Here is a 24,028-nt window from a genome sequence, read left to right as displayed (position 1 = left end):
GGGCTCAGGGTGCAGCACCCACAGCTGGTTATCCGGCCACCCCGAGGCCACTGGGGAGAGGAATTTTGGGGTGCTTGGGCCCCCCGAGAGCAGGCTACTGGGGGAACGCACTGTGGACAGGCAGACCCATGACCACACTGGAGTCAGGGATCGATCTGGTCAGGATGGGGACCAGACCTGTTGTGTGCGTTGCATGTACACAGCTGGATGCATGCCCAGATGTGCACCCAGGCCTCTGTGCACCCAGGCGGGGGCACCCTGGGCGATGGGCAGGGGGCCGAATGCCTCCTGCCCATCGCCCAGGGTGCCCCCGCCTGGGTGCCCCTGCTGCTGCAAGGGCTGCACGTGTTTACAGCGTGGCTCATGTGGCACGACAGCCCAGAAGGGTTTGGTGGGCGCCGGTGGGGGTTCGGGCAGGCAAACACCGGTGCAGAGCATAGTGTGGGCAAGGGGCCTCGGCTCTCTGCAGAGCCTGGGACCCTGGGGCTTTGAACAACCCACTGCTGTGAAGCTGCTGATCCTGTGGGGGTTGTGTGTGTGTGTATGCGCATGCATGCACATGAGTGTGTGCATGCACTCATGGGCATACATCTGTGTACACGTGTGCGCGCGTGCATGTGTATTCATTTGCATACATGTGCATGTATGTGCACGTGCGCACGCGTGTGCACCCGTGTATGTGCGTCCATGTGTGTGCATGCATGTGCACACCTTTGCATACGCGCATCTACACGCACCTGCATGGAGCATGTGCGCATGTGTGTGCGTGTGTGCACGCGTGTGCACGCCTGCCTGTGTGTGTGCTCGGCTCCCCGGGGGGTGACCCCAGCCGCGGGGGACACCCCGCTTTCACCCGCGCCCGAGCTCTCCCAGGAGTAGCGGGCAGGGTCCGCCAAGGCGGCAGGAGTAACACCTTCGGCCGCCGCTCTGTCCCACGCATCTCGCTGCTCGGCCCTTCGACTTCCCGGAAGCGCCAGCGGAGCAGCGGAACCCGGAAGTGCCGCTGTGGCCGGTGCCGGGGCCGGCGGCGGGGGCGGGTCGGGGCGGGACCGGTCCCGCCATGGCGGGCAGGGGCGGCTGAGGAGTCTCAGCTGGGGGGGCTTGGGGTCTGAGGAGGCAACTGGGGGCTCGGGGGGCGGCGGTGAGCCGAGCCCCCCTCAGCGGGGACGCCCCGACGTGGGCCATGGCGGCGGCGGCGGCGGCGGCGGCGGCGGCGGCTCCAACTGGGGCCTGATCATGAACGTGGTGAACAGCATCGTGGGGGTGAGCGTCCTCACCGTGCCCTTCTGCTTCCGGCAGGTGAGCGCTCCGCCGGCCCCCGGGCCGCCCTCCCGGTGCTGGGGGCGCATCCCCAGGGGCGGCGGGGCCGGCCGCTTGGCCCTTCGGCGCCGTGCCCGGCGGAGGCTGGCGGGAGCGGGTACCCGCGGGTCTCACCGAGCCGAATGGGCGGGTACGGGGGGGTCCTGCTGGTGTCCCCGTCGCCCTCGAACCGGTGAGAGGCACTGGGAGGGTCGGGGAAGATGTGGGGGCCCGTCAGTGTTTCCCCCCGCAAAGGGAGGGAGCCCCGTGCGGGGGTAGGGCTGGGAGCCCGGTGTCTCCGCCTGTGCTCTCACCAGCTTGAAGTCTCGGCAGGCTAAGTGGTGTGCCATCTGCCCAAAGATCTAGTGCTGGGCTTTGGGTGCCGGGCTTTGGGCGGGGGGCTTTGGGTGCTGGGCTTCAGGCAAGGGGTGCAGAGAAGGCAACACCTGCACCTTTGCCCTCAGTCATAATTCAGAGGGTGGTTCAGTGGCAGTTGGTAGAGGACGTTTAGTGAAGAAAGTGCTAGAGATGGAGATCAGATATCTCTTATACCAAACTACCTGATTTTCTTTGTCATGAGGTCTTCAAGTAATCATTTCTGCCTTTCTTGTGAGTCAAAGGGGGGGTAAAATTTGAATAATTTATTCATATGGTAAACAGGGGTCAGCTCTGAGGCATTTGCAAACCAGCTGTTGAGCCCTTATGCTGAGCTGTGTCCCCTCTCCAAGAGCTACCACTGCCCCTGTGGCCGCACCGGATCTAAATACAGCAGAAAAAAGGGCAGCTCTGATCGAGATCTGGCATCACCTGTGCCTGTTTAAAGTCACCTGCCTAAAAGGTGTCCAGCGACTAACATCGCAAATGTGTGAACCAGCAAGGCAGGACAGCATGGGTAGTGAACTTGGGAATTAGTTTGCACCATCAAATAGTTATTTTTAAATAAGTTTACAGCAGCATTTGTCCCTTGGGGTTAGGAGTGGGCTGTCTTTGCTCTGTGTGACCCTGCTGAGTGCTGGGGGATGAACAAGGGGAGCTGTGGAAGTTCTGCTCCACAAATGGCTCCCAGTTTCGGTACTTAAATTGGTGCAGCTGGAAGCTGTGGGAAACAGGTGGCTGCTCCGTGTTGTCCTTGGGCTGCGGAGAGACTAAAACTGAGCTCGTACGTCATGTTTTTCCTGGCTGCTCTGAAGTCGAGGGAACTCCCTTAACAGGCAAAAGTGTGGCTGGAAATATGCGAGGGAGCCTAAAGGTGATAAGGGACAGCAATAAGGCTGTGCGGAACGACTGCCTTTCCGTCTTGTGCTTGTCTCTTCCCCCCTCTTCTCCCATTTCAGTGCGGCATTGTCCTGGGAGCTCTGCTGCTGATTTTCTGTTCTTGGATGACTCATCAATCCTGCATGTTCTTGGTGAAATCAGCCAATCTCAGCAAGCGCAGGACCTACCCTGGCCTCGGTGAGAATTTTTAGCTCTAGGGCTTGTTGTTTTTTTTTTTTTAACTGTGGTTTTACTTTGACCTCTTAATTTACAACTTTCATACTGATATTGTTGGAATAGCAAATGGTTTCTTGATGTAGTTTTCAATTTGTGTTGTTTTCCTCTGTCAGTCTCTCCCTCCTGCCCCATGTCCCTGGGGGAGCGCGAGGGTTTAATTCTGCTCTTGACAGTGAAGTTAATAGGCGCAGAATTGTTTTGACTCTGCAGGGCAGGGGAGGAGATGCAGCACTGACTGATCAAAACCCAAGTTTTCAGGAGCTGGCGAAGTGGGTGTCTGGTGTAAATTATTGGTCTCGGCACAAAAGCCGCGAGCTTCCCCACCCAGTGTGCTGCCGAGGACATCGGGTTCTGCCAGCGGAGAGCCTGGCATGGAGTTTAGGCTGCCTGGATCCGAGCTGTGTGCGCGTTTATGGCAGAGTGGAGAGGAAACAGCGCGCAAGGTTCCAAGCGGCCAAGAAAATAAAAACATCTGCAAGATTCATGTGTGGGTTTTTGGCAGAGCCTGCCAGCCCTCTTCCTCGGAGCTCGTCGCCTCTGCGCTGGCGCCAGGGTTGGCCCCTGCTTGTGACCTCTCTTCTGATTCTGACCGACTTGGGGGGCAGGAGGAGGTGGTCGCATTCCAGTCCTCTCCGTTGGCATGTGAAATGAGAGGAAAAGTCGTCTTTTATTCCATTTCCCTTATTTCTGTCAGAGAGGAGAGAGTTGGCTGGTATTGCAGTTGGTAAAAGAGCTAATGAAAAGCGTGGCTCGCTCACTGACCCTGTTGTTGACAGAGAGGTTTCTTCCATCCTCAGAGTGCCCAAGATGTTGCCGCCAGGCTGCACGTCTTGGCTTCTGCCAAGTTATATCCACTAGAAGTGGCAAAGATAAGAAGGTCTGTGGTCTCGGAGGTTGTGCCTGGGATGCTGGAGGGAAGGGGGAACCCCCAGGTAGCATCCGACTTGGCCCTGCCACTTGCAGCCCAGCTGCTTGGGTTGCCTCTCCCCATCCCCTTACAACACGTCTTTGTGTGCCACTTCCCCAAAGTACAGAGTGTCCCCTCCACCTTGGAGCGTCTCCCGGGAAGAAGGGATCCTCTGCACTTTCTGAAGCCAAGGGGCTCGAATACACAGAGGGCCAGTAATGCTTCTAAACTTCCTGGCATGCAAACGCTTTTGCTGAAAGAAATGCGTCTGCCCTGGGAGAGGTGCCACCGGGAGGGACAGCCCTGAGAGGAAAGGCAGTGCTCCTATAATGCCTCCTAATGCATCAAGGTTGAGCAGCTCCACACAGACAGCCTTTGTCACCGTGGGCTTGTGCCCTGGTACATCTGCGAGAGATCCTGGCAGCTCCTGCGGCTGATTCTGTGGGAGGCTTTGGCAGTGCTGAAAGATGTAAGAAAGTTTTGCAAATTAACTTCAGTCAGCCAGTCCCTTCCGGAGGAGCATTGAGAGCGAGCGTTACAGCTACAAAAAAAGCCAGGGTTGTAACAGGCTGATATCGAGCCCAGACGTCTTCACTCGGCAGCGCTCTGTGCCGGAAGGGGTTGGGTATTAAAAATACTTTGCCCTTCACTGCTGTTCTCCTGCACTGCGTGGAAGGGAAGGGCCTTAGGCAGATGTGTGGACAAGAAGGGAAGCAGGATGCAGTTCCTAGACAGCCTTTAGCCAGGAGATGAGTGAATGCCTCCCGTTACAGCTGCTGAAAGCAGCCTGGGTCTTTGCAGACTACCTGTACTGGGTACTGACCCTGTCAGCAGCGCACTGCACCTCTGGGAGGGAGCTCGGCTCCGCTCCCCGCAGAGAAAAGCGCTGAAACGCAGGTCGCCTGTTCTAGTAACCACACTTGGATTAAAAGGGCTTCTGTAATTACTGAGCAGACTGAACTCTGCCCAGCTTGTTAGGCCTCTAAAAATCCCATTCCAAAGATGCTTGACTGTACAATTTATTTTACAGTCGTCATCTCCTTCCTCCATGAGAAGATAAAGGATCGAATTTGTCCAGTGTCCCCAGATGGGGACATCTGGCATAACGTTTGAAGGCTGGTTCTCATTAGAACATCACTTCAGAACAGCCAAAGAGACTGGTTGTTTCTCAGCATCTCTGGCCTGGGCTCTTGCCGGTAGCTTGAGCTATTATCTGGAGGCACCCGCCTTTCTGAGAGATGTAAAAAAGCAGCTTGCAGGAGCAGTGCAGCAGCCCTTCTGGAGCATGGCTTGTTAATAACCTCCAGTCTCCAGGAGGGATGTTTTGCTCTTGCTGGTTCCACTCTCTCTCATCCCTGGCCCTTTGGCTGTGTGACTGAACACCCCAAGGGCTTTGCCTTTTCCTCTTATCATCAGGAGTTCCCAGAGGAGGTGAGAGCTGGAGGCCAAAGTGGTGTGGCCACGCTTCGCACTCAGGCAGCACACCTCGTGGCGGCTGTTCCACCCGGTCGGTCACCGAGCCGTCGGCTATTTTCAGCGCTACCCCACATAGCAGCTCCGTTTTTTTCTGCTGTGGGTCTGCTGCCATACTTTTTTATTCTCCTTCTGTGGGAGAACATCTTGTTTCCTTAATTTTTTAGCTCAAGCAGAGTCCAAAGAAATCAGAGTTTGTAAGTTAATATTTAGAATAGCAGAAGATGCTTCCAGAAGTGGATAAAGTTTGTTTTCTGGTGGCCTCCAGGAATGTGTGCTGTACCTTGAGAGAAGCCAAAGGGGAGTCCAGGGTGGTGGTTTTCATGTTGGACCTCTGCATTTAAAGACTGACAGAATTGGGCAACGTGGTCTGTGCTTGGAACTGGAGGTCTCAATTCCCATTCTACCCAGTAAGATCTAAAAATACAAGCGGAGTTTTCTTGGCATTCTTTTTTTAAGAAAAAACACAATGATTTAAAGACTACTGATCATTTTCTGTTACAAGCTACAACCCAAGTATGGGAGGGGAAAAAAAAAAGTCTCTTGGCAGCAGCCCTTTGGTGTGGGTTGTGAGTACTGGGTATTCTGGGTATGGGATTGAACGTTCTGGGCACCATCTCAGATCTCCCATCCAGCAACGTCAGGCGGTTCAGTTAGAGTGGGAAGATAAAAATAAAAATGAGAGTTTGATTGAAATTTTGCACTGCAGTAACTTTTTGCCACACAGCATCTTATACATGCATATTTTCTCTTCCGCACTGACTTTCTTTTAATGGTTGCCATGTGTGATTGCTACTTCACACCACTTTTTTTTTTAAATAGGAAAAAGAAAAGGAACCTGCTTTCTATCTCTTCCTCATCTTTGTTTCTGTCTTATGTGGTTTTCAGTTTGTGGAGGGCATGTCTGAAAAGAAAGTGGGCAGGCGGGCAAGGGAAGCAGCCCCAAATTGCAACACCGGTGGGTTGCTGCCGCACTGCCCTCTGTCACTGTTGTTTAATGCCAAACTCGTGTGTGCCACGTTATGCACCTTTCTTTGACTAACTGTAACTTTTTTTTTCCCCTCTTATGCCAGCATTTCATGCCTATGGAAAAGCAGGAAAAATGTTGGTGGAAACAAGGTAATCTGCTACTTATTTAAAGCTTGACTGGTTTGGTTTTCTTTAATGAAACATACTGCTCTGTAGCCTCTTGTGGACTTGCTGCGCTCTCGTTTCTTATCTCCTGCCTCCTCTGGTCCCAGAAGTCTTCCTTGCCACCTAGGATTTGAACAAGAGCAGAAGTGAGATCCTCTAAGCACAGCTCGCAGGTGTTGCCTTCAGCATGTCCCACCCATTCCTGAGTGGGGACAGGAGCGCTTTCCAGATAGTGGGAGCACAGAAGCTGGGGAATGAACTCATCTCCCGCTCTGCTGCGTGTGCGATGAAATCATGGGCATGTCACTTGTGGATGTTTTCCAGGGGTGAAATCCCTGCCAAGACTGCCGTGAGTTAGTGGGAGGGAGAGCATTCAGTACCTCAGATCCACCCTTTAGCTGCTCTGGTCCTGCCTGCTCCTCACAGCGGGTGCCACTTTCCTCTGTGAGACGCCAGGCATCAGGAGATGCCTTGGGGGGGAAATCCTGTCTCCATTTTGGGACAAACTGTGGTTCCTCTGATTACTCCGATCCAAGGAGAAGCTCCCCCGCAGGTCTCGTTCAGCGGTTGTGATGGGCGATGGGACATCATTACAGCACTGCTTTTTCCAGCAGATATTCTTTGGTGGAGGCGTCTTGAGCCCAGGCCAGTCGGTGGTGCTGGCTCCTTCCCTCTTCCCAGCTGCAAACTGCTGCAGAACACCAAAAATACACAGAATATTTCTCAGATGTTACTTGTCTGTGCAAGCAATTGCTGTAATTGCCACAGGGATGTTATATAATTGGAACTGGGAGGGAAAGTGGTCCATGCAATCATGAATGGGAGGAGAAGCAGTTCATAAGACAATCTTTTCATTAAAGTGTGGTCCATTTTGTGGAAAGGAGTTTGGGAGCTGATTTGGTATCGAGACTTTCATGGTAGGCCCCTGCTGCGGGGCGTGGGGCTGAGAGAACCTCTTGCTGATTCTTTTAAACATTTTTCTGAGGAAAAAAAGGAGTTCTTGCCGTCTCCAAGGCCTGATTTTCCTGTGGCTCCAAACAGCAGTTCAACCCATGCATGGGTTCTCTGGTTTTTATTTTACTAGGGCTGAATGCAGAACTGGTCGCCTGCCCTTCACAAGCCTGAGGATAAAAGCGTGGTCCTCCCCTCTAGCACCAGTAGCGATGCACAGCCTGCTCATATGGCTGTGAGAGTGAGTTCGCAGCCTGCTGTATCCCTATAGACAGAAAACCTACTTTATTACTGGTGGCCAAACATGTTTTTCAGTGTGGGTTCAACAAAATCTGGGGCTTGTCTCTAGCATGGAAGGCCAGAAAGCTGTGTTAGGGGGTAGATGAACACTGAAGCAAGGCATGCTGAGGCTGCTCTACCTCTGAACACAAGCAAGTGGCTGCACAAGATTTTAAGTCACTTTAAATGTACCCTTTTAGCTGTTTAACTCTTCTGGATGTTCCTTGGTCAACGGCGAGTGCAGTGGAATCCTAAGCAATCTTCAGCTGTTGTGGTTGTGTTCAGGGTGTAGCCCTTGACACCTTGTTGGTGGTAAACCTTTGTCTTAATCCTCCACCAGCAGCTACAGGGTTTGCAGGATGTCTCTTGCTCCCAGAGTATGAACTGTAGCGCTGCTCCACGCAGGGCAGGTAGCAGCGTTCTCGCTCACGCATCGTCGGTGGGGGCCCCATCGCCGCGGGCTCAGTTACAGCAGTCCCAGGCGGTGTCTCCAGGTGTTTCTAAGGTAGCTTTAGCATTAACAAAGCCTTGTCCTCTCACGAGGGCTGTGCAGAATTCAAATCCGCTGGGAATGCGGCTGCTGACACACACCTGCCCTGGAGTGGGGGCTGCGTTCCAGGGCTCCGGCTTTAGCCTCCTAACCTGTGTGTATTTTGTTGTTTTTTGCAGCATGATTGGGCTGATGCTGGGAACTTGCATTGCTTTCTATGTTGTCATTGGTGATTTGGGGTCCAATTTCTTTGCCCGGCTGCTTGGATTTCAGGTAAATAAATCCTCGCTGCATCACATCCACAACGCAGACAGTGATCCCAATTCTTGCATCGAGCTGTGTGCGCTTTAGATAACAGCAAAGAGCATCCTGCCTTAGTAGTGTGCTCAGCAGCCCACGAGGTGTTGTGGGGTCATCTCGTGGAGAGCTTTAATGGCATGCCTTGTGCACAGAGTGTTCAGCTCTGTGAAGCCATGGATGCCCAGACATATGGTGAACAATCAGATGTGTAAAACCTCCAATAAGGCACTTCCAACAAAGGAATTCTTTTTAACTTGGTCTCTATTAATTTTGGAGCAGATTCCTGGAGGAGATGATGCTTTCTGTGTTAATTTCTGCCCCTAATGGGTAGTGACAGACAGTTCCTCTGTCTGAGCTCTCACCGCCTTGGAGCCCTCTGGTTGAAGAGGGATTTGGGTCCTGTCCCTTGCTGTTTTGGTGGCCAAAGTTACTGTGCACCTGCCTCCTCTTTAAGATAAAATAAGCTGTAAGATGAGCCTGGTGCTGGCTCAAGATGCATGGTGGCAAGGGGTGCTCCTCATGGGCAGGAGGCTCTTGCTGCTCTTCCAGGAGAGCTGTGAACAGCAGCGCTCGGAGCCAGCACGAGAGCTGTGCGAGGAAGCGAAATGGACGCGTGGAAGGATTTTTGGCGGGGCTGTTATCTGCTCCACCTGATGCTGCTAAGCTCTGATTAAGGCACTGTGAAGTTAGAAAGATGTGTTGTGGCTGCCGCCAAATTAGGTATTAAATATTTCCAAGCATTTCAGAGTGTTCTGCTATAATAAATACCAATGGGAGGTTTTGATTAATTTTTTGGATCAGAATTTTTGAGGCTTCAATCTCTTATTCCCCAAGTAAGTTTAGTTTTTATTTAATTGCATGAAAATACTTGAAAAGCTTGTGCTGGAATAGCATTTAAACACCCACCCCCCAGCCCAAATTCTTCCATTTCAGGATGGACCTGTCACACACTGTGTAGAGCAACAGTGGCACCCAGTGACTGTATCAGCTAATCACAGACCTAGCCAAAGAAATGGCAATCTTTCAGCATCAAATCTTTAAATACGTACAGAAGCAGAATTTCATATTTGAAATAGATTCTGGCATTGCATTGTCTCTCGCTCTGGAAAACTGAACCATGTTGTGGTTTGCTAATTTGGTGGGGTGTTTTGGGTACCCACCGTGCTCCAGTTCTTTATGCAGGTCCCTATTCCAGGTGTCGGGCAGTTTCCGGATAGTCCTGCTCTTTGCTGTCTCCCTGTGCATTGTACTTCCACTGAGCCTCCAGAGGAACATGATGGCCTCCATACAGTCATTCAGTGCCATGGCTCTGATCTTTTACACAGTGTTCATGTTCGTGGTGAGTATTGACGTGGGAATGCGGCTTTCCTATTGTTTTAACACAGATGTTCCCGCTGGGACGGCCTGCAGGTGCAGGCCTCAAGTTTAAAATGTCCTTCCTGATAATTAGCGCGGCTAGTGCCAGTCACAATGAGAGATCCACGTGCCTGCGCTGGTGGAGGTGGGGAGGTACAGGCTGTAGAGACTGGCTGCTGGGTCTATAAGCGATTACAAATGTTAGGGACTGTGATGGCACAAATAATAATAAACCACAAATCGAGTTATGGTTTATTCTGCTTGTTGGTGTCTTATAATTTAGGGCTCTGAACTTTAAAACAAAGGATGGAAGATGTGGGGAAGAGTGCCTGGAAGCAGAAGGACTTTCATTGTGTGTTAGTGTTTTGCCTTGAAAACCCCAATGCTTCTGATCTGTAGGGGGAAGGCAGTCCTTGTTAAAAACTCAAACATGTGTTTTGCTTGTTTTTTTGCAGTTGATGGTTAATGTCTTTCAGGCTGCAAGTAGTTTTATTTGTTAGACACCAGCACTTCTATTTTTGAGCATGGAAGGCTTCATAAAGTCTTAAGTCTGGTACATGGCATATGCTTGTCCTTAGATATATCTAGAAAAGGTTTTCTTTACTGAGGTGAGTGGATTCTTGACCATTTAGATTAAGTAGGGTAAGCTGAAAGTTACCTAAAGCTGGCCCAGTTTGGCTCGGCCAAGCCCCATTGTGTAGCACCGTTTACTGAGAGGTGGAGACTTTCACTTGCTTTTTAATGACTTAAATTTTACCTCAGGGATACTTGTATGGTTTGCTCTTGGAGTCCCAGCCTTGCCTCCCAGATTTCAGGACTGGGAGAGCTGAAACAAAATGAAGAAGAGGGAGGTGTGGAAATTCTTTCCACTTAACTTCTTTTAGTAGGTTGTGCTGGGTCACGCTTCTGAGCTTCCCTCTGTAAGGAGACTGGAAACTGTAAATGAGTGTTTTACAAAGCTGCCGTGTTCCAGGAGCTGCGCCTTTAAGAAAACCACAACATTTCATGAGAGTTGGCTGCACTAAAACATAATCTCTGGGGATTAGAAAACCCCCATTCAGGCGATATTATAAACAGGCATTCAGACATATTTACCTTCTGTTTCCTGTGCAACCCAATGCCTGCCAGTTTCCCTGTCAATGGCAAAAGAGCTCCCCTGGCCTCGTGTGGGTGCCTCGCTCCCCCTGTTTTCATGAAGTTTATCCTTGTCTTTGGTGAACTGGTGTTGTTAAATGGTCCTGGAGTAGCAGTGTGCAGGTGGGGTCCTGTTTTAGGAACCTTTGTCTCTCTCCATTGAACAGGATTCTCCAAGGCAAATGTCGCTTCCCGTTTGGATTTAAAAACATCTTTTAAAACGTGCAAAAAAAAAAAAAATTCTGGGAACAATAATTCTCCCAGTTAAATGTTTCAGTGGAAATTGTTCCACCCTGGTGAATGCTATGGTGTCTGATGGCATCAAACAAGGGGGGAATGTCATAGATCTTTTAAAATACACCCCAGGATCCTTGGTGGCAAGGGGCCTGTGTAGGTGGGGTGGGGAGCTGGGGAATTTGACTAATAGAGATCGGGCTGTGGTAGGCAGTGTAAGCTGTTCCTTGCAGAGCTGCCACACATTGCCTTTTATCCCAGCACCGGTGTTACTGCTGCCGTGAGGTTGTTTTGGGTTGGATCTTAACCCCTTTTCTTTTTCTCGGCTACAGATTGTGCTGTCGTCCTTCAAGCACGGCCTCTTCAGCGGGCAGTGGCTGCAGCGAGTTAGTTACACTCGTTGGGAGGGCATTTTTCGCTGCATCCCCATCTTTGGCATGTCTTTTGCCTGTCAGTCGTAAGTACCTGCCATTCCCACTTCTAGCAGTTGTGGTGCACAGTGAGTTTGTGAGGGCAGAGGGTCATGAGGATCTGCAAGGGATAGATACCATCTGGTTTCCTATTTTATTTTAATAAAAATATTTTACAGCCCCGAAGTACAGCATCTCTTTCAGTTGTGACCCTTTTGTTACCTAGATGGGGGAGGGAGTTATATTTCACTTGGGAGTTATTGTACTTGAGCAACACAACATCATTTGGGCCAAACAGATCCTCAGTGTAGTGCATGTTCCTTCTGGTACAGCTGCAAAAGTGATGAATTTCCCCCGTTTCTTGAAGGGAATGATTTAGTACCAGGAAAGGCAGCGGGGCTGTGTCTCCTAATGGCCACAGGGCCCCCTGCAGGGTAGCGTACACTCGGTGGCTGCTCTCTGCTTCCCTGAATTTCTTTGAGAATACTCAGAAGATCACACAGTAGTTGACTTTGGAGAGTTGTTTGTATGTTTCCAGTTACCTGCTTTTAATGAGGGTTTCCGTTGGCGCATGGAAGGACGTGATGGCAGACCAGGCTATTTTCACATTTCTAGCAGCATTACCTTCTGCACCAAAATGGCAAGTGAGCAATACGTGCCTGGCCAGAATAGTAACAGACTTTAAATAGAAGTGTAAATCCAAATGTGGACACGGAAAAGACCATCCTCATTTGGAAGGCTGGCAGAGTCGGGCTTCCCCCCCTGTAGTTCTAGTAAATGGGTAGCATGCCAACAGTAAATGAATGTGACAGATAAAATTTGTTCAGACTGCTGTGTTTACACCCACACGCAAGATCCAAATCATCATTTTCCACTTATCGGCTCTCTTGGCAGCTCGGTTCCTACCCGAACACGCTCAAGTCTTGCTGTTTAATGTCTCCATTACAACTGGTGAAGGGGGTTGTAGTCTTTTACAGCTTTACCTTGTTAACTCTAAAACATTTCTGAGGTCCAAATTTTTTTTTCTTATGGTAGCCACACAGTACCCAGCACAGTTTTTCTGGGAGTTGGAAGTGCAGGGAAATCGTTTGGTCTGGACCAGTGTGCACGTACCTAAATATAGGCTCCACTACAGCACTTACGTGGCAAACCAAACCTAAAGCTATGTGTTTTTTCCAAGCATCAGGGCAATGTGCTGTCCCCAGCCCAGGCAATCTTTATAAGCATGTTATTCTCAGCTAGGTAGGTTTAATTTTGCTAACCTCTAAATCACCTTTTTAAAAAATAAATAATTCTAACATAAAGCAGAAATCCTTTTCCTTCAGCACGTAAATGCAGCATACAGTAAGGACAAATAAATGCACTATTATTCTAGCTTGAAAAAACTTGACCCTGCTTTACTTTTGAGTTCAATACCCTTCACTCTTTAAAAGCTATCCTGTTGTTGCTGAAGTTGCAAAGTAGGTCACTCCTCTACAGTTATGTAGCGTGGAAATCTGCTGTGGAGCTGAGTGCGAGGGCTCCAGCTTTACCTCTGCTGCAGCCTCCTTGCGTGACCTTGGTCAAGTCACTGAACCCTCTAATTAAAGAGGAGTCAGTACAGCTTTCCAGGAGAAAACTTCTAATTTCTGGAGATGTCTATTCTGGTGCAGATGGATGCAAAAATGCTGAATGCACAGGGGTAATAAAAGTCAGGATGTTGTTCCTTGCCTCTGTGAGCATCAGTTCCCTGCAGGCTGAGTTAGTACTGTGCTCAGAGAGCCTGTACAAGGTGGTCCCTACAGTGAAGGCAAAGAACAGATACTCTGAGGTAGCTCTGGCCATCCCTGAAGCAAGGCTGCTTTCTCTGAGGCTGCTCTTAATGCTTGTGCTGACTTGCCTGCTCTCTGCTCGGGAGGAACCATCTACTTGTGCCCTCATTGAGGTGCAGCGTAACAGATAACATGGGGAAGGATCCCTGATCCTTTGCTGGCCTTCAGTGCAGTCATTTTGCTTAAAAATAAACCCTGGGCTTGCCAGGGCGTGCTGCCTGTTGCATGCTTCTTGTCCTCTTGCTCTGCCCTGGGAGGTGGTGATGGTCAGGAGGGCTCGGCAACATCTCGTGTGGGCTTGAGGGACGCTCTGCTTATCCTCCACACCTAAGCTGGCCTGAAGGAGTACTGTTAGGTGATCACAGGAAGGCTGGATGCAGCTGGACTTTGCAGGGTGCTTTTCCCCGTGTCACTGCTGTTGCTCCTGCACTAACACAAACCTGGGCCGGCTGTGCCATCCCACACACTGCAGAGCCTCGCTGCTCCCCCCCTTTCTTCCAATTCTTGGGCCTGGGTGTTTGGCCCCTTTCCCCTCATGCGGCTGAAGCCCCCTGGGACACAGTAAGTTAATCTAGGAGAGGTTGCTGTGTTGAGGGCAGGGAGGAATCTGAAATGGAGAGACTCCTGGGGAAGCTGGTCTCCACACTCCCTGCAGGTAAATGGCAGCCACAGTGCTGCGTTCACAGACCCCGTGCGTCTTGCAGGTTTCTGCGAGCCGAAGTGCTCGGCTTCCTTTGTGCGGAACCCTTTGAGTTAAGGGATTAAGGGTTAAGGATTTTTCTGCTTGGCCTCAGCTTGACACACTTTCTGTTAATGGCTTCGTGCCCACTGGAGCTGGGGATACCCCCTTCTCACCTAACTGGATGCTCCCCCCCTTCTCGTGAGAGTTACTTCAGTAACATGAAGCCAGGATGTAGCCACTTGATTTAAAGTAACAAGAGGTTAATGAGTTGCTAAAATATACACCTGATGTCAGAAAGTACATTCCACATGCTTTCCAGGTCTGTAAATACCCCAAATACCGCGTAACTGGTGCTCCCAGCTTTCTATGAACTGAGCTCTAGCAGCGGTGCTGAAATATGACAGGCGCTGCATTTAGTTTTGTTTGTTTAACTTTTCTTTTAGACAGTGCGATGCTCTAACCTTCTTCCTGCTTTTACTCTGTAAACACTGCGTTGCTTTAATTATCAGCATAGAGAGCTCCAAGAACAATAATCTCCAAGGCGCTGCCTGGCCTGGTGCCACTGGTGTTTTCACTGGAACAAACGGTCATTCATTTTGCAACACTTTTGAACCAAAATGTTTACATCACACGTTTAGCTCCACGTGGTGGGGTGGGGAGAGCAGGAATATTTTTTGCAACACTTAAAGTTATGAGTGTTCTGAAATCTCTTGGCATTAGCAATATAAATTCTGGAATAGCAGCGAGTGTTTATGCTCCATAGGGGGAAGGTGTCAGGGATTCTTTGCTGCTGGGCTGAGGCAGGGAACGTGCTGGACTTGGGTTCTTTTCTCTCACTGCAGAAGGTTTCCTTAAATAATTTTCCCTTCTCTACAGCCAGGTCTTGCCTACCTATGATAGCTTGGATGAGCCGTCTGTTAAAATCATGAGCTCCATATTTGCTTCTTCACTAAACGTGGTCACCACCTTTTACATTACGGTAAGAAACTTCCCCTTCTCTTTCCTTGCCAGAAGTCAGGCTCTGGAGGGGCAACAGGGATGATGATTTATTTTCAGCTGGGGCTGGTTTCTGCTTATCTGTATTTATTCTGAAAGATAAGTCATCTTTCTGAAAGCAAAATTAGATGGGAGATGATGAACCAAACAGTGCAGGAGGTATTTGGAGAGTCCAGATTTTGAGTGGCACATTTCCTTGGGCAGAGGCGGAGTGGAGACCCAGCTCTTCCACATGCATCAGCCTGATGTCTGCCTTCCAGGGCCCAGCCTAGAGCTGGAGGTGCCCCCCAGAGCTTAGGAGAGGTTCTTTCAGCCTGTTGCAGTTGGAAAGATGTGAAGGAAGTTATGCCTCATAAAGCACCAGTTAATAAAACAGAGTTAATAATTCCTGAGAAAAGCCTGCCCCTGTGAGCTGGGCTGCTGCAGGGATTGTTACAGCCCCTCCTTTGTCGGAGGGGGCCGGTCCGTGGGCCTGGCAGCAAACAGGGATTCACTGCTCTGTGTCGCAGGCAGTGGCAGTGTTCCCTCGCTGCAACATCCTCCATGAAAGACCCCTGTATTTAGTGAGAAACTAGCCGCTGCTTTTAGGAAGGTCCCATTATTTGTTAACTGCCTGTCTTAAATTTTGGGGGTGCTGCAGCTGGGGCTGCTGGCAGGTTGCCCGTGGAGGTGGCCCCACGCTCCCTCCTTGGCTGGCTGGTCCTGGCTCATGGGAGGTCGCTGACCCTTTTGTAAAGAGCAGGTATGGACGTTGATTTGGAGTCAAACCCCATCCACTCACCTCCCCTCCTGCTGGACAGGTGGGCTTCTTTGGCTACGTGAGTTACACTGATGCCATTGCTGGGAATGTCCTAATGAACTTCCCTTCCAACCTCGTGACGGAGATGATTCGAGTGGGATTCATGATGTCTGTAGCTGTGGGGTTTCCGATGATGATTCTCCCGTGCAGGCAGGCGCTGAACACCCTTCTCTTTGAGCAGCAGGTAAGATCCTCTTGTGTGGCCAGGAGCAGCTGGCTGCCTTGGTGTGCACCTTTGAAACTTGCTTTTTGAAGGGCTACTGTGACTCTTTGGCTTCTGCTGCTGGCTGCCAACCTGGGCTACAAATGTGCCTTCGTTCTGTGAGACTCCACTGACAACTGCATGTTTCTGACTTGTGGTAGGTACTCGCTGTCCAGAGGGACAAACCCTCAACTGACAGTGAAATCGTAAGTGCCTGGTGTGTGGTAACGGTGCAGCAGGAGGCCCATGGCAGTCTAAATCCTGCCCTGAAGAATGGCCAATCTCTGGTACTTTGAGGTTCTTATCCTCTCTGCAGAGGAATTTAGTGGGCAGAAGTGCTGGAGTTGTGAGTCTGAAGCCTGCTATTGCTCTGCTGTGCCCTGAGTCCCGTGGCTGCTGCTTCCCTGCTCTGCTGGGGATTTCAGCTCTTGCACAGAAGTGTTACATAGTTCAGAGCTGAGGTGGTTCTCCCCCTTGGAAAGAGGGAGAAATCTGCTTTTGGAAACAGGAGCCTCCTTATTTCCTGCTGCTCCAGCTGGCATCCTTTTGCTGGCCAACTCAGTCTTGCTTTGCATTTAGCTTAAGCTTCTGTTCCCGGCCTCAGAGGCCAGTCCAGCCTCATTTCTTCTTGCTTCTGTGTGTGCCTGCTCATTTCTGCTATTTTATTATTATTCTTGTGCTTGCACCTTAGTCAATAGCCCTGAGCAGCCTTCTCCCCTCCGGGTTCAGATGTCCCCTTCCTCCAGTGCCTCCCCTGGCTATTTGGTGCCGGTCTGGTGCAGAAGCATGCGGTGGAGTACAGCCCTCTCCCACACGTTCACCTTTCCCAGGGTCAGCTCTTCAGACAGCCTTTGTGACTATAGTTGGTCTGTCTGATTTAGACTGTAAGTCCCTTGTGGCAGTAGCGTGTTCTCCTCTGTGTATTGTACGGCACTAAGCATGCCGATGGTATTCAGTAAATAACAGTAAGAGATTGTGGGAATGTTCTGAGGCCTTTGTGTATCTGCATAAATAGAAACCTCTTAGGGCAGGAAATAAAACTTGAGCAATTTATAGCTCTAAATCCTGCCACTTCTGCCTGTGAGAAGCCCCTGGCTCTTTTCTCACATCGGGAGGGCCTGAGGATGGGGGAAGATGGTCAGTGAAAGCCAGTGGGTGCAGAGGAGTAAATGCTGGAAACGTTTGGGAAGGACTCTGTTCTCGCCTGGGCTCTGCTCGTGGCTCTTGGGGCTCTTGGGGCACTTTCACTTTCCTCTCCCATCTGTGTGTCCAGGAGAGTGGGGTCCCACTGGTCCTCCAGGGCATGTGGGTTTGCCGGGTCCTCTGCTTTCTGCACCTCCTGCTTGGGTGAGGATAGGATGGGAAACAGAGGGCATCTGAAAACCCTCCAGTATCAGCAGCTCCCCAGCAGTACTGATCATCCTCTCTCCCGTCCAGCCAGGGTGTCTTCTGTCAAGTCGGAGGAGCTGTGACACGTGTTGTAATGCAGTGGGAATAGCCCTGCTCCCAGAGGCGTTAGGGGAGTAGCAACCCTTGCTGTAGCAAAACCAGAGCTCTTCCTTCTGTGACCATTCTCCCTCCTGCCTTCTCAGTTGTGCCTCTTTCTCATGCCCTTGGCCTTGGGGCCGCTCGCTGAGGCTGAGCGGCTGCAGCACTGGCACAGGGACTGGGATACAGCTGTACGGTTCACATTTGGGGCAGGATGGAAACAGCAGCTTTGGCTCTGTGCCCCCTGGTCGTTCTTGTTTTGAAGGTTCAAATGCAGTTGCATATTAAAACTGCTCAACCGTGGCTAACTGCCCCCGCCCTCCCCCCCAGCATTCACCTCCATGGAGACCGTAGCACGGAGGTGACGAAGCTTCTGTAGCCTGCTGGGGTAATTGCTTAGGAACTGTGTGGGTGTGATGTGGGAGCTAAACTCATTCTCCCCCTCCCACCCTTTTTCTTCCAGCAAAAAGATGGCACCTTTGCTGCTGGGGGTTATATGCCCCCGCTTCGGTTCAAAGCCCTGACGCTGGCTGTTGTGTTTGGCACCATGATAGGAGGCATCATGATCCCAAACGGTGAGCGAGGAGTTGGGGGCGAGGGCTGGTTGCTGTCCTATTTTCTCTGGTCTCTTTTATTTGCTTTTCTGGGTGGGATGGCCAGGCCCATTGGGCTTGCACCGCAGCCTGCCTGGGGGTTCAGACAGCTGCCACGCGCTGCTGCTCTGGCTGTCCTGGAAGGGGACTTTGATGACTTTTCTTCTTCTTTGCCAGTGGAAACAGTCCTGGGCCTGACAGGTGCTACGATGGGAAGCCTCATTTGTTTTATCTGCCCAGCTCTTATTTACAAGAAGATCCACAAGAATGCACTTTGTTCACAGGTCAGTGCTGATGCTGCTTGACATCTCCCTAAGTCCTCTGCAGAGCCTGGGAATGTAGTTAATTTGGCTGCAGCAGAGAAACTGCTGGGCACCTCCTCCAGCCTCCCCCTCCAGTCTGCCCAGTACAGGCGGGAGCTGTTCTGGTCGGCTGCTCTGAGCAGCATTGCTTATAGGCATGCAGACAGCAGCGCAGGAGGTGCTGGCCCAGCGCATGGCCTGCCCCATGCTGGAACACCGGCTCTTTTTGTCCCTCCAGCAGCAAGTGAAGCTTTTAATTGGTGCATAAAATGCTGCTTCCAGTCTGCCTTCTGGTGGGCTTCAGGTTCTGTATCCACAGAATGGGAAATCCAGGCAGCCTATAAAACCTTAACAGTCCTTACATCCCAACCTGCCTGGGCTGGGTAAAATAAACACTGTTTCTCAGCGATGCGGTTCTTGCTGCTGACCCTCAGCTTTCTGGTTTCAACCAAAATAATAATAAAAGAGAACACACACATAGAGGTGTTGCTTCAGGAATTGATTTTTAAAAAATTGGGGTCGTTTGGAGGCTGTTAGAAGTTTAGCTTTTCCTTTTGCTCTAGTTTGAATTGGCCTCCTTGGGGACTGAAACAAAGTGGCTCTTTGCTGGGCTTGATCTCTCTGATTCTGCAAATACTGTACTTTTGTGGGGCTGAAATGAACATGTTTTGGTTTTTTCCTAACAATAACTTAATCCACTGCCTTTTTAGCAGGCCTCTGCCCCAGCCTTACCAGTCACGACAGTGCTGGGCTGGGAATAAGGTTTTCAGCAAACTGCAGAGTCAGCAGGGGGAGAGCACGACATTTTTGTGGGTCCTACAGAACTAATGGCTTTCCCCGTGTTTAATGACTTGCGGGTTTGCAAACGTACATGAAGTTTTTAAGCAGGGTGTATTTTTTTCTTTCCCCATGCTTTCTCTGACACAAGGAAATAGTCCAACTTTCCAGCTTTCACTCTGAATTCTGACACTTTGGTGCTAACTTCTTTGACTGAAGCCCCAAGCAGGAGTCTGAATGCCAGCCTGGATTTTTCAGGGAAACAAAGAGCACTTTCACGAACTGCTTTCTATTCCGGCTGAGCCAGAACGTTTCTCTGCAGTGCCTTGAAACTGCACTTAGGATGTGCTGAGCTCTAAGACTGGCTGCCCAGAGGCGACTGTCAGCTGCCTGGGGTTGAATACTGGGGCCCTCACAATGCTTGACCTGAAACGCTGGTCACAAGGCTGGTGAAGATGTTTGTCCTGCAGAAATCCTCACAAAGCAATAAGGGCTTATCTAAAGCATCAGCCCTCAGGTTACCCTGGCATTTCAAGGGGCTGGTAGCAAGCTGTCCAGCTTTCTCTTGAATGATCCATCGCCTGTCAAGTTTGCATACTTGCTTTGACCGATGCTCTGAAGTACGGCAGCAAGGGCACACCTGCCTTCAGAAACACGCTAGGCTGCGGAGCACCTCCCCGCCTCCACTCTGGAGCCAAATTCTGGGCCCACCCTCTCTTCGTTCCTCCAGGTCTTCTGCAAAGACTCATTTATTCTTTCCCTGAAGCTCTGTCTTTGGTCTCCTCCTTCATTCCTGCTTTCTTTGATCAGGCGCTTCACTCCATCAAAATATGCTCCTGTGAAAAGTGGCAGTCAAGGGGGGAGAAGGAGCCAGCCCTGGGCGTAGCTGTCCCTCCCCGCTTTTCCCTGTCTAAACAATGTACGTGTATGTTCTCCCTCCCTCCCTCCGTCATCCTTAGCTTTCTTCCAAAACAGCAGACCTTTTCAATGCTGGCTCTTACGCTTGCCTGAATTATCTTGACTCTTGTGCTCCTGCTGCTGAGAACTGGATGCTTTTACTGGGCCACCTCTGGCATCCAGCGAAGTCCCATGTTGGGCAGCTTATGGGGCTGGTGAGGTGGGAAGCTTAGATTTACCAAGCTGGGAAAAGATGGCGCAGGCTGAGGCTGTGAAACAGGGGAGTTACATTAAAAATGGTGAAGAGGGCTCCAGGGGGAGGAATATGGGCAGTCCCAGGTGTTTGCTGGCCAGCAAAAAGCACAGGCAGTTTCTGCCAGCGAGTTGTTAATTATCGCAGCTGCTGGCCAGCGGGCTGGGGCTGGGGACGGCAGCTTGGTCTAGGCTGGGGGGTGACTGGGTTGAAAGGCTTGCTGTGTTGGAAGGACGATTGGGTAACAGAGCAGTTAAAAAGCTTGAAGTCGGGTGTGCAGAGCTGTGAATGAACTGGGGAGAGCGTTCCTTTTCTTGTGGTTAAGCATCAAGCGTGTTCCGGTAAAGGTGCAGGTCCGTGTCCTGCTGCCCTCTGGGAGCCTTGTGTGGGAGGACAGAGTGAGGTTTGGCAGAGTGCTGCTGAAGGTCGCGTTAAGGTCTGTAAACAGAGTGTTTAACTTCTAACAGGAAGGTGTTGGCTTCCCAGTGTTGACACAAGCCTGTCCGAGAGGCCCCTCCTAGGGAGGCCGGAGTTGCTGTTGTCCCAGTTGGGGAAGAGGAGTTGCGGAGAGGCTGCTCGAGGTCAGGAAATAACCCCTGGGTCTCGCTCCTGTGTGGATGGAAAAGAGATTCCCCTCTGCCCTCCCCTGGTAGCACAGGGGCCAGCACACCTTCACCACAGGCGTTTTTGGTCGGTACAGCCTTTCAAACACAGCATCTCTGTCGTAGTGCAGCAGAGGAACCCGGCAGTGACCGGGGCTCTGCATTCCTTCGCTGTGACTCTGTCCCTCCAAATGCTCCGTGTCCAAAACAGCACAGTTTGGAGGATGTCGTCACTCCACACAAATGCAGTTTTTTTTGCTTCCCGCTGATGGTTCAGGCGTGGTTAGTGGAGATGGTCTGAGCTAATGACACTTCTGTACAAAGTTCGAGTTATCTTCTGGGAGGAAGGACGGCCGAGGGAAAGCGACCAGCCAAGGAAATGGCCACGTAAACTTCCTCTCCTGAATTCCCGTCTGTGCTCAGAGCGCTCCTCTTGGGAGACAGGCCCTTGCCTTGCTGACCTGCCTGTTGCAGGAGGCTGCAGCCAGAGGGGTTTGCAGTCCTCTTGCCACGTCCATGTTGAGGCGTGCTTCTGGGGAAGGGTCTCTGCTCTCAGAGGGTTCACTTTTCAGAGGCAGGGAGATCCTTCCTGTGGGACCAGACACTGGGGCTCTGCAGTGTAGCCCTCTCCTTCCTCTGGGTTCTCAGTTCTTCAGCTGAACGCTTTGGGGGTAGGTGGCTTCTCTGCCTGCGTTTGGTTCCCCGAGCCACCGTGTCCTTGCACCCTATGTTCCTCATCCTTTGATTGCCAGATTAGTCTTGGTGGTCCCTTGAGTACAAACTGCCTGGTTTTCCATGTCATAAGTATCTCTGTGGAATTAAGCCAAATTGTGGACCTCTTTATTCTGGTCTTTGGTGGCTGAGGGACGGGGTAGGTGAGGAGGAGGTGTGCTGACAGAGGGGAGCTGAAGGTGAGGGATGGCTGCTGGTTCATGGACAGCTGAGCCTGTCTTTGACTGCCATGTGCGTCCGTACCCGCTTCTCTGGGAAGCTCACAGATGAACTCCAAATGTTAAACAATCAAAGGGGTTTGGATCTAAGGCATTCACGCCCGTGGTTCCCCACTAAGATAAGAAACAACAAAAATCCTTTTAAAACATTTAATGTTTTCAGCCGTTTCCTACAGTTCCCTTCTCTCCCACGTTGCTCCTAGTTCCTGTGGCACCAGAATAGATCCTCTTTGTGGAAATGCTCTTCCTCTCCGCTGTTGTTTCTGGAAGACGCCAGAACAGCCTTCCAGTCGCAAAGTGCATTTCTGCCGGGGCTGTAGATTGTGCGAGGGGAGGAAGTGGACGAGCTCCAAGCTGAGGGCAGCAGTGGCAGGGACCTGCTGACTCCGCTTTTGGCCCAAGCGGGATGGCAGGATATCTGCTCTTTGTGCACCCACACAGCAAGGCAGGGAGCAGATTTTACTTCTGTTTCCTTTGCAACGTCTCTAAGGTCTGGCCTCTGCTCCCTGGCCATGCTGCTCGTCCCTTGTCCAGAGCTGCTTCACGTCCCGCCAACCTTTTCCTTCTGAAGGCGTCTGTCTGTCGGGGTGTGCTGAGAATGGGGTCTCCTGGGCCTGAGGTTCTGACTGCCCTGGACCGTGTTTCGGGGCAATCTCCCTCAGCATGAGGAAGGAGAGGAAAACATTAGCCTTTCCTCCCTCCCCCAGGAATGCCAATGTTTTAAATTCTCCTTTCAATTTCACTTCTCCCCTTTATTTTCAGTTTTCTCCCCCCGGCAGCTCCCAGTTGTAGCAGTGGTTCCCTGTAGGTGTTCCTGTTTTTTCTCACACTGAGTAGCATCCTTTTATTGTGCTTTTTCTGAATTGGGATGTAAATGCTGCAGGGTAAGGATTCTAGGGGAGGAGGATGAGTCCCGCAGGATGTGGTCCCCTGGTGAGCTGGGATCACAGCCCAGGCCAGAATCACCAGGACTCTGGGTGTTGCACCTCTCTGCAAAGAGGCCAGGCAGCTTGTGTGGTTCCTGCTGGACAGCAAGATCGCGTACCAAAGCAGCATTGAGATTTTTTTATGACTGCTTCGTGAAACATGCATAGTGAGTTGTTCTTGTTAGACATGTGGTGGAAAAAGCGATGTCCTCACCCTGGCAGCCTGCAGTCAGCACGCACACAGCAGGGGTGGGGATGGGAACTGGCAAAAAGCAGAGGAGAACCAGCGGTGTGCTGCCTGCAAGCTTCGAGCATTGCACAGGGTGACCACGAGGTGCGAAGAAAAGATCCAATTTGCAGCATTGTCTTGGATCCTTTGTTGCTGTGTGCAGAGTTGCAGGAATAAGCCAGATTCCTGCCGCTTCAGCGAGCAGAACGTATTTAAAAAGGAGAGGAGAGGGGGAATTGCTGCATCATAAATACCAGTTTGCTGCAAACTTTCAGCTTCTCAGCATTGCAGAGGTGTTTTCTGTTTTGCATATGATGGTTCCTGTTGCTTCCATGGTCTGTTGAGAAAAGGAGTTTGTGGGGAGACATGAGTTTCTAGAGGAGGGTGCCACTTCTTTGCCTGCTTCCTTCAGGAAAACTCTTGCAGGCTTTCTCCTACCAGTTGTTCACAGTGCTGTTGACATGTTAACATGCAAACCAGGTTCCATGAGAAGCCCTTACTGTGACAACTGCAATGATTAACTAGGTAAAAATAATATATTAGAGTTTAATTAAATCTCCCCAGCCAGCGTTGTTGGCCAGCAATCCATCCGCTCAGCTCTTTGAGCTGGTACTGCTCTCGTCTGGAGGAGCAGGCAGGCATTTGGCAGCCCTGGCACCAAACGCGGCAGACGTTCCTCTGCCTCTGTTGCGCATCATCTTGCTTGTCCTTCTTGAGTTACCCCTGAATTGCTCACACTCCCAGTGATTTATTTTTTTGTCTTCACTCAAAGGCAGAGAGTCTGTTTCTTCTTTAAGGCTTATGTGGAATTAGATCCTTTTAGGTCAATTTATCATTAGGTAGTAAGCTGTAGAAATGTTGTTTTTGACGGTGGTCATCACTTTCTCCTCTTTGAGCTAAAGAAATTCATAGAGCCCTTCCCTCCACAGGATTCGGGTTCTGTCTTTCTATTTTTATTCTATTTGGTCTCAGCTTTCTGGAGGTCAGTGAGTTACCTCTTATCAGCTCCTTGAGCACTGGCCACCAGGGCTTATGTGTAGACATCTTATTCTTATTTTTGCAA

General features: G+C 50.8%; 1 protein-coding gene across 1 annotated transcript in view; it reads left to right on the top strand.

Annotated features, from left to right (window-relative positions):
- Positions 1-1,090: 1,090 nt before the first annotated feature.
- The window catches only part of SLC38A10 (solute carrier family 38 member 10), a 38,608-nt gene continuing 15,670 nt past the window's right edge, over positions 1,091-24,028 (top strand). The window contains 11 exon segments of the mRNA XM_075111535.1: positions 1,091-1,213; positions 1,216-1,299; positions 2,634-2,751; positions 6,244-6,289; positions 8,204-8,297; positions 9,520-9,663; positions 11,381-11,505; positions 14,828-14,930; positions 15,748-15,930; positions 17,900-18,011; positions 18,207-18,313. Of these exon segments, the coding sequence (XP_074967636.1) occupies positions 1,184-1,213; positions 1,216-1,299; positions 2,634-2,751; positions 6,244-6,289; positions 8,204-8,297; positions 9,520-9,663; positions 11,381-11,505; positions 14,828-14,930; positions 15,748-15,930; positions 17,900-18,011; positions 18,207-18,313 (1,146 nt within the window). The 5' untranslated portion in view covers positions 1,091-1,183.

This window comes from Phalacrocorax aristotelis, chromosome 16 (assembly GCF_949628215.1).
Source record: "Phalacrocorax aristotelis chromosome 16, bGulAri2.1, whole genome shotgun sequence".
Lineage (NCBI taxonomy): Eukaryota > Metazoa > Chordata > Aves > Suliformes > Phalacrocoracidae > Phalacrocorax > Phalacrocorax aristotelis.
This window is presented reverse-complemented; position numbering and strand designations above follow the sequence as displayed.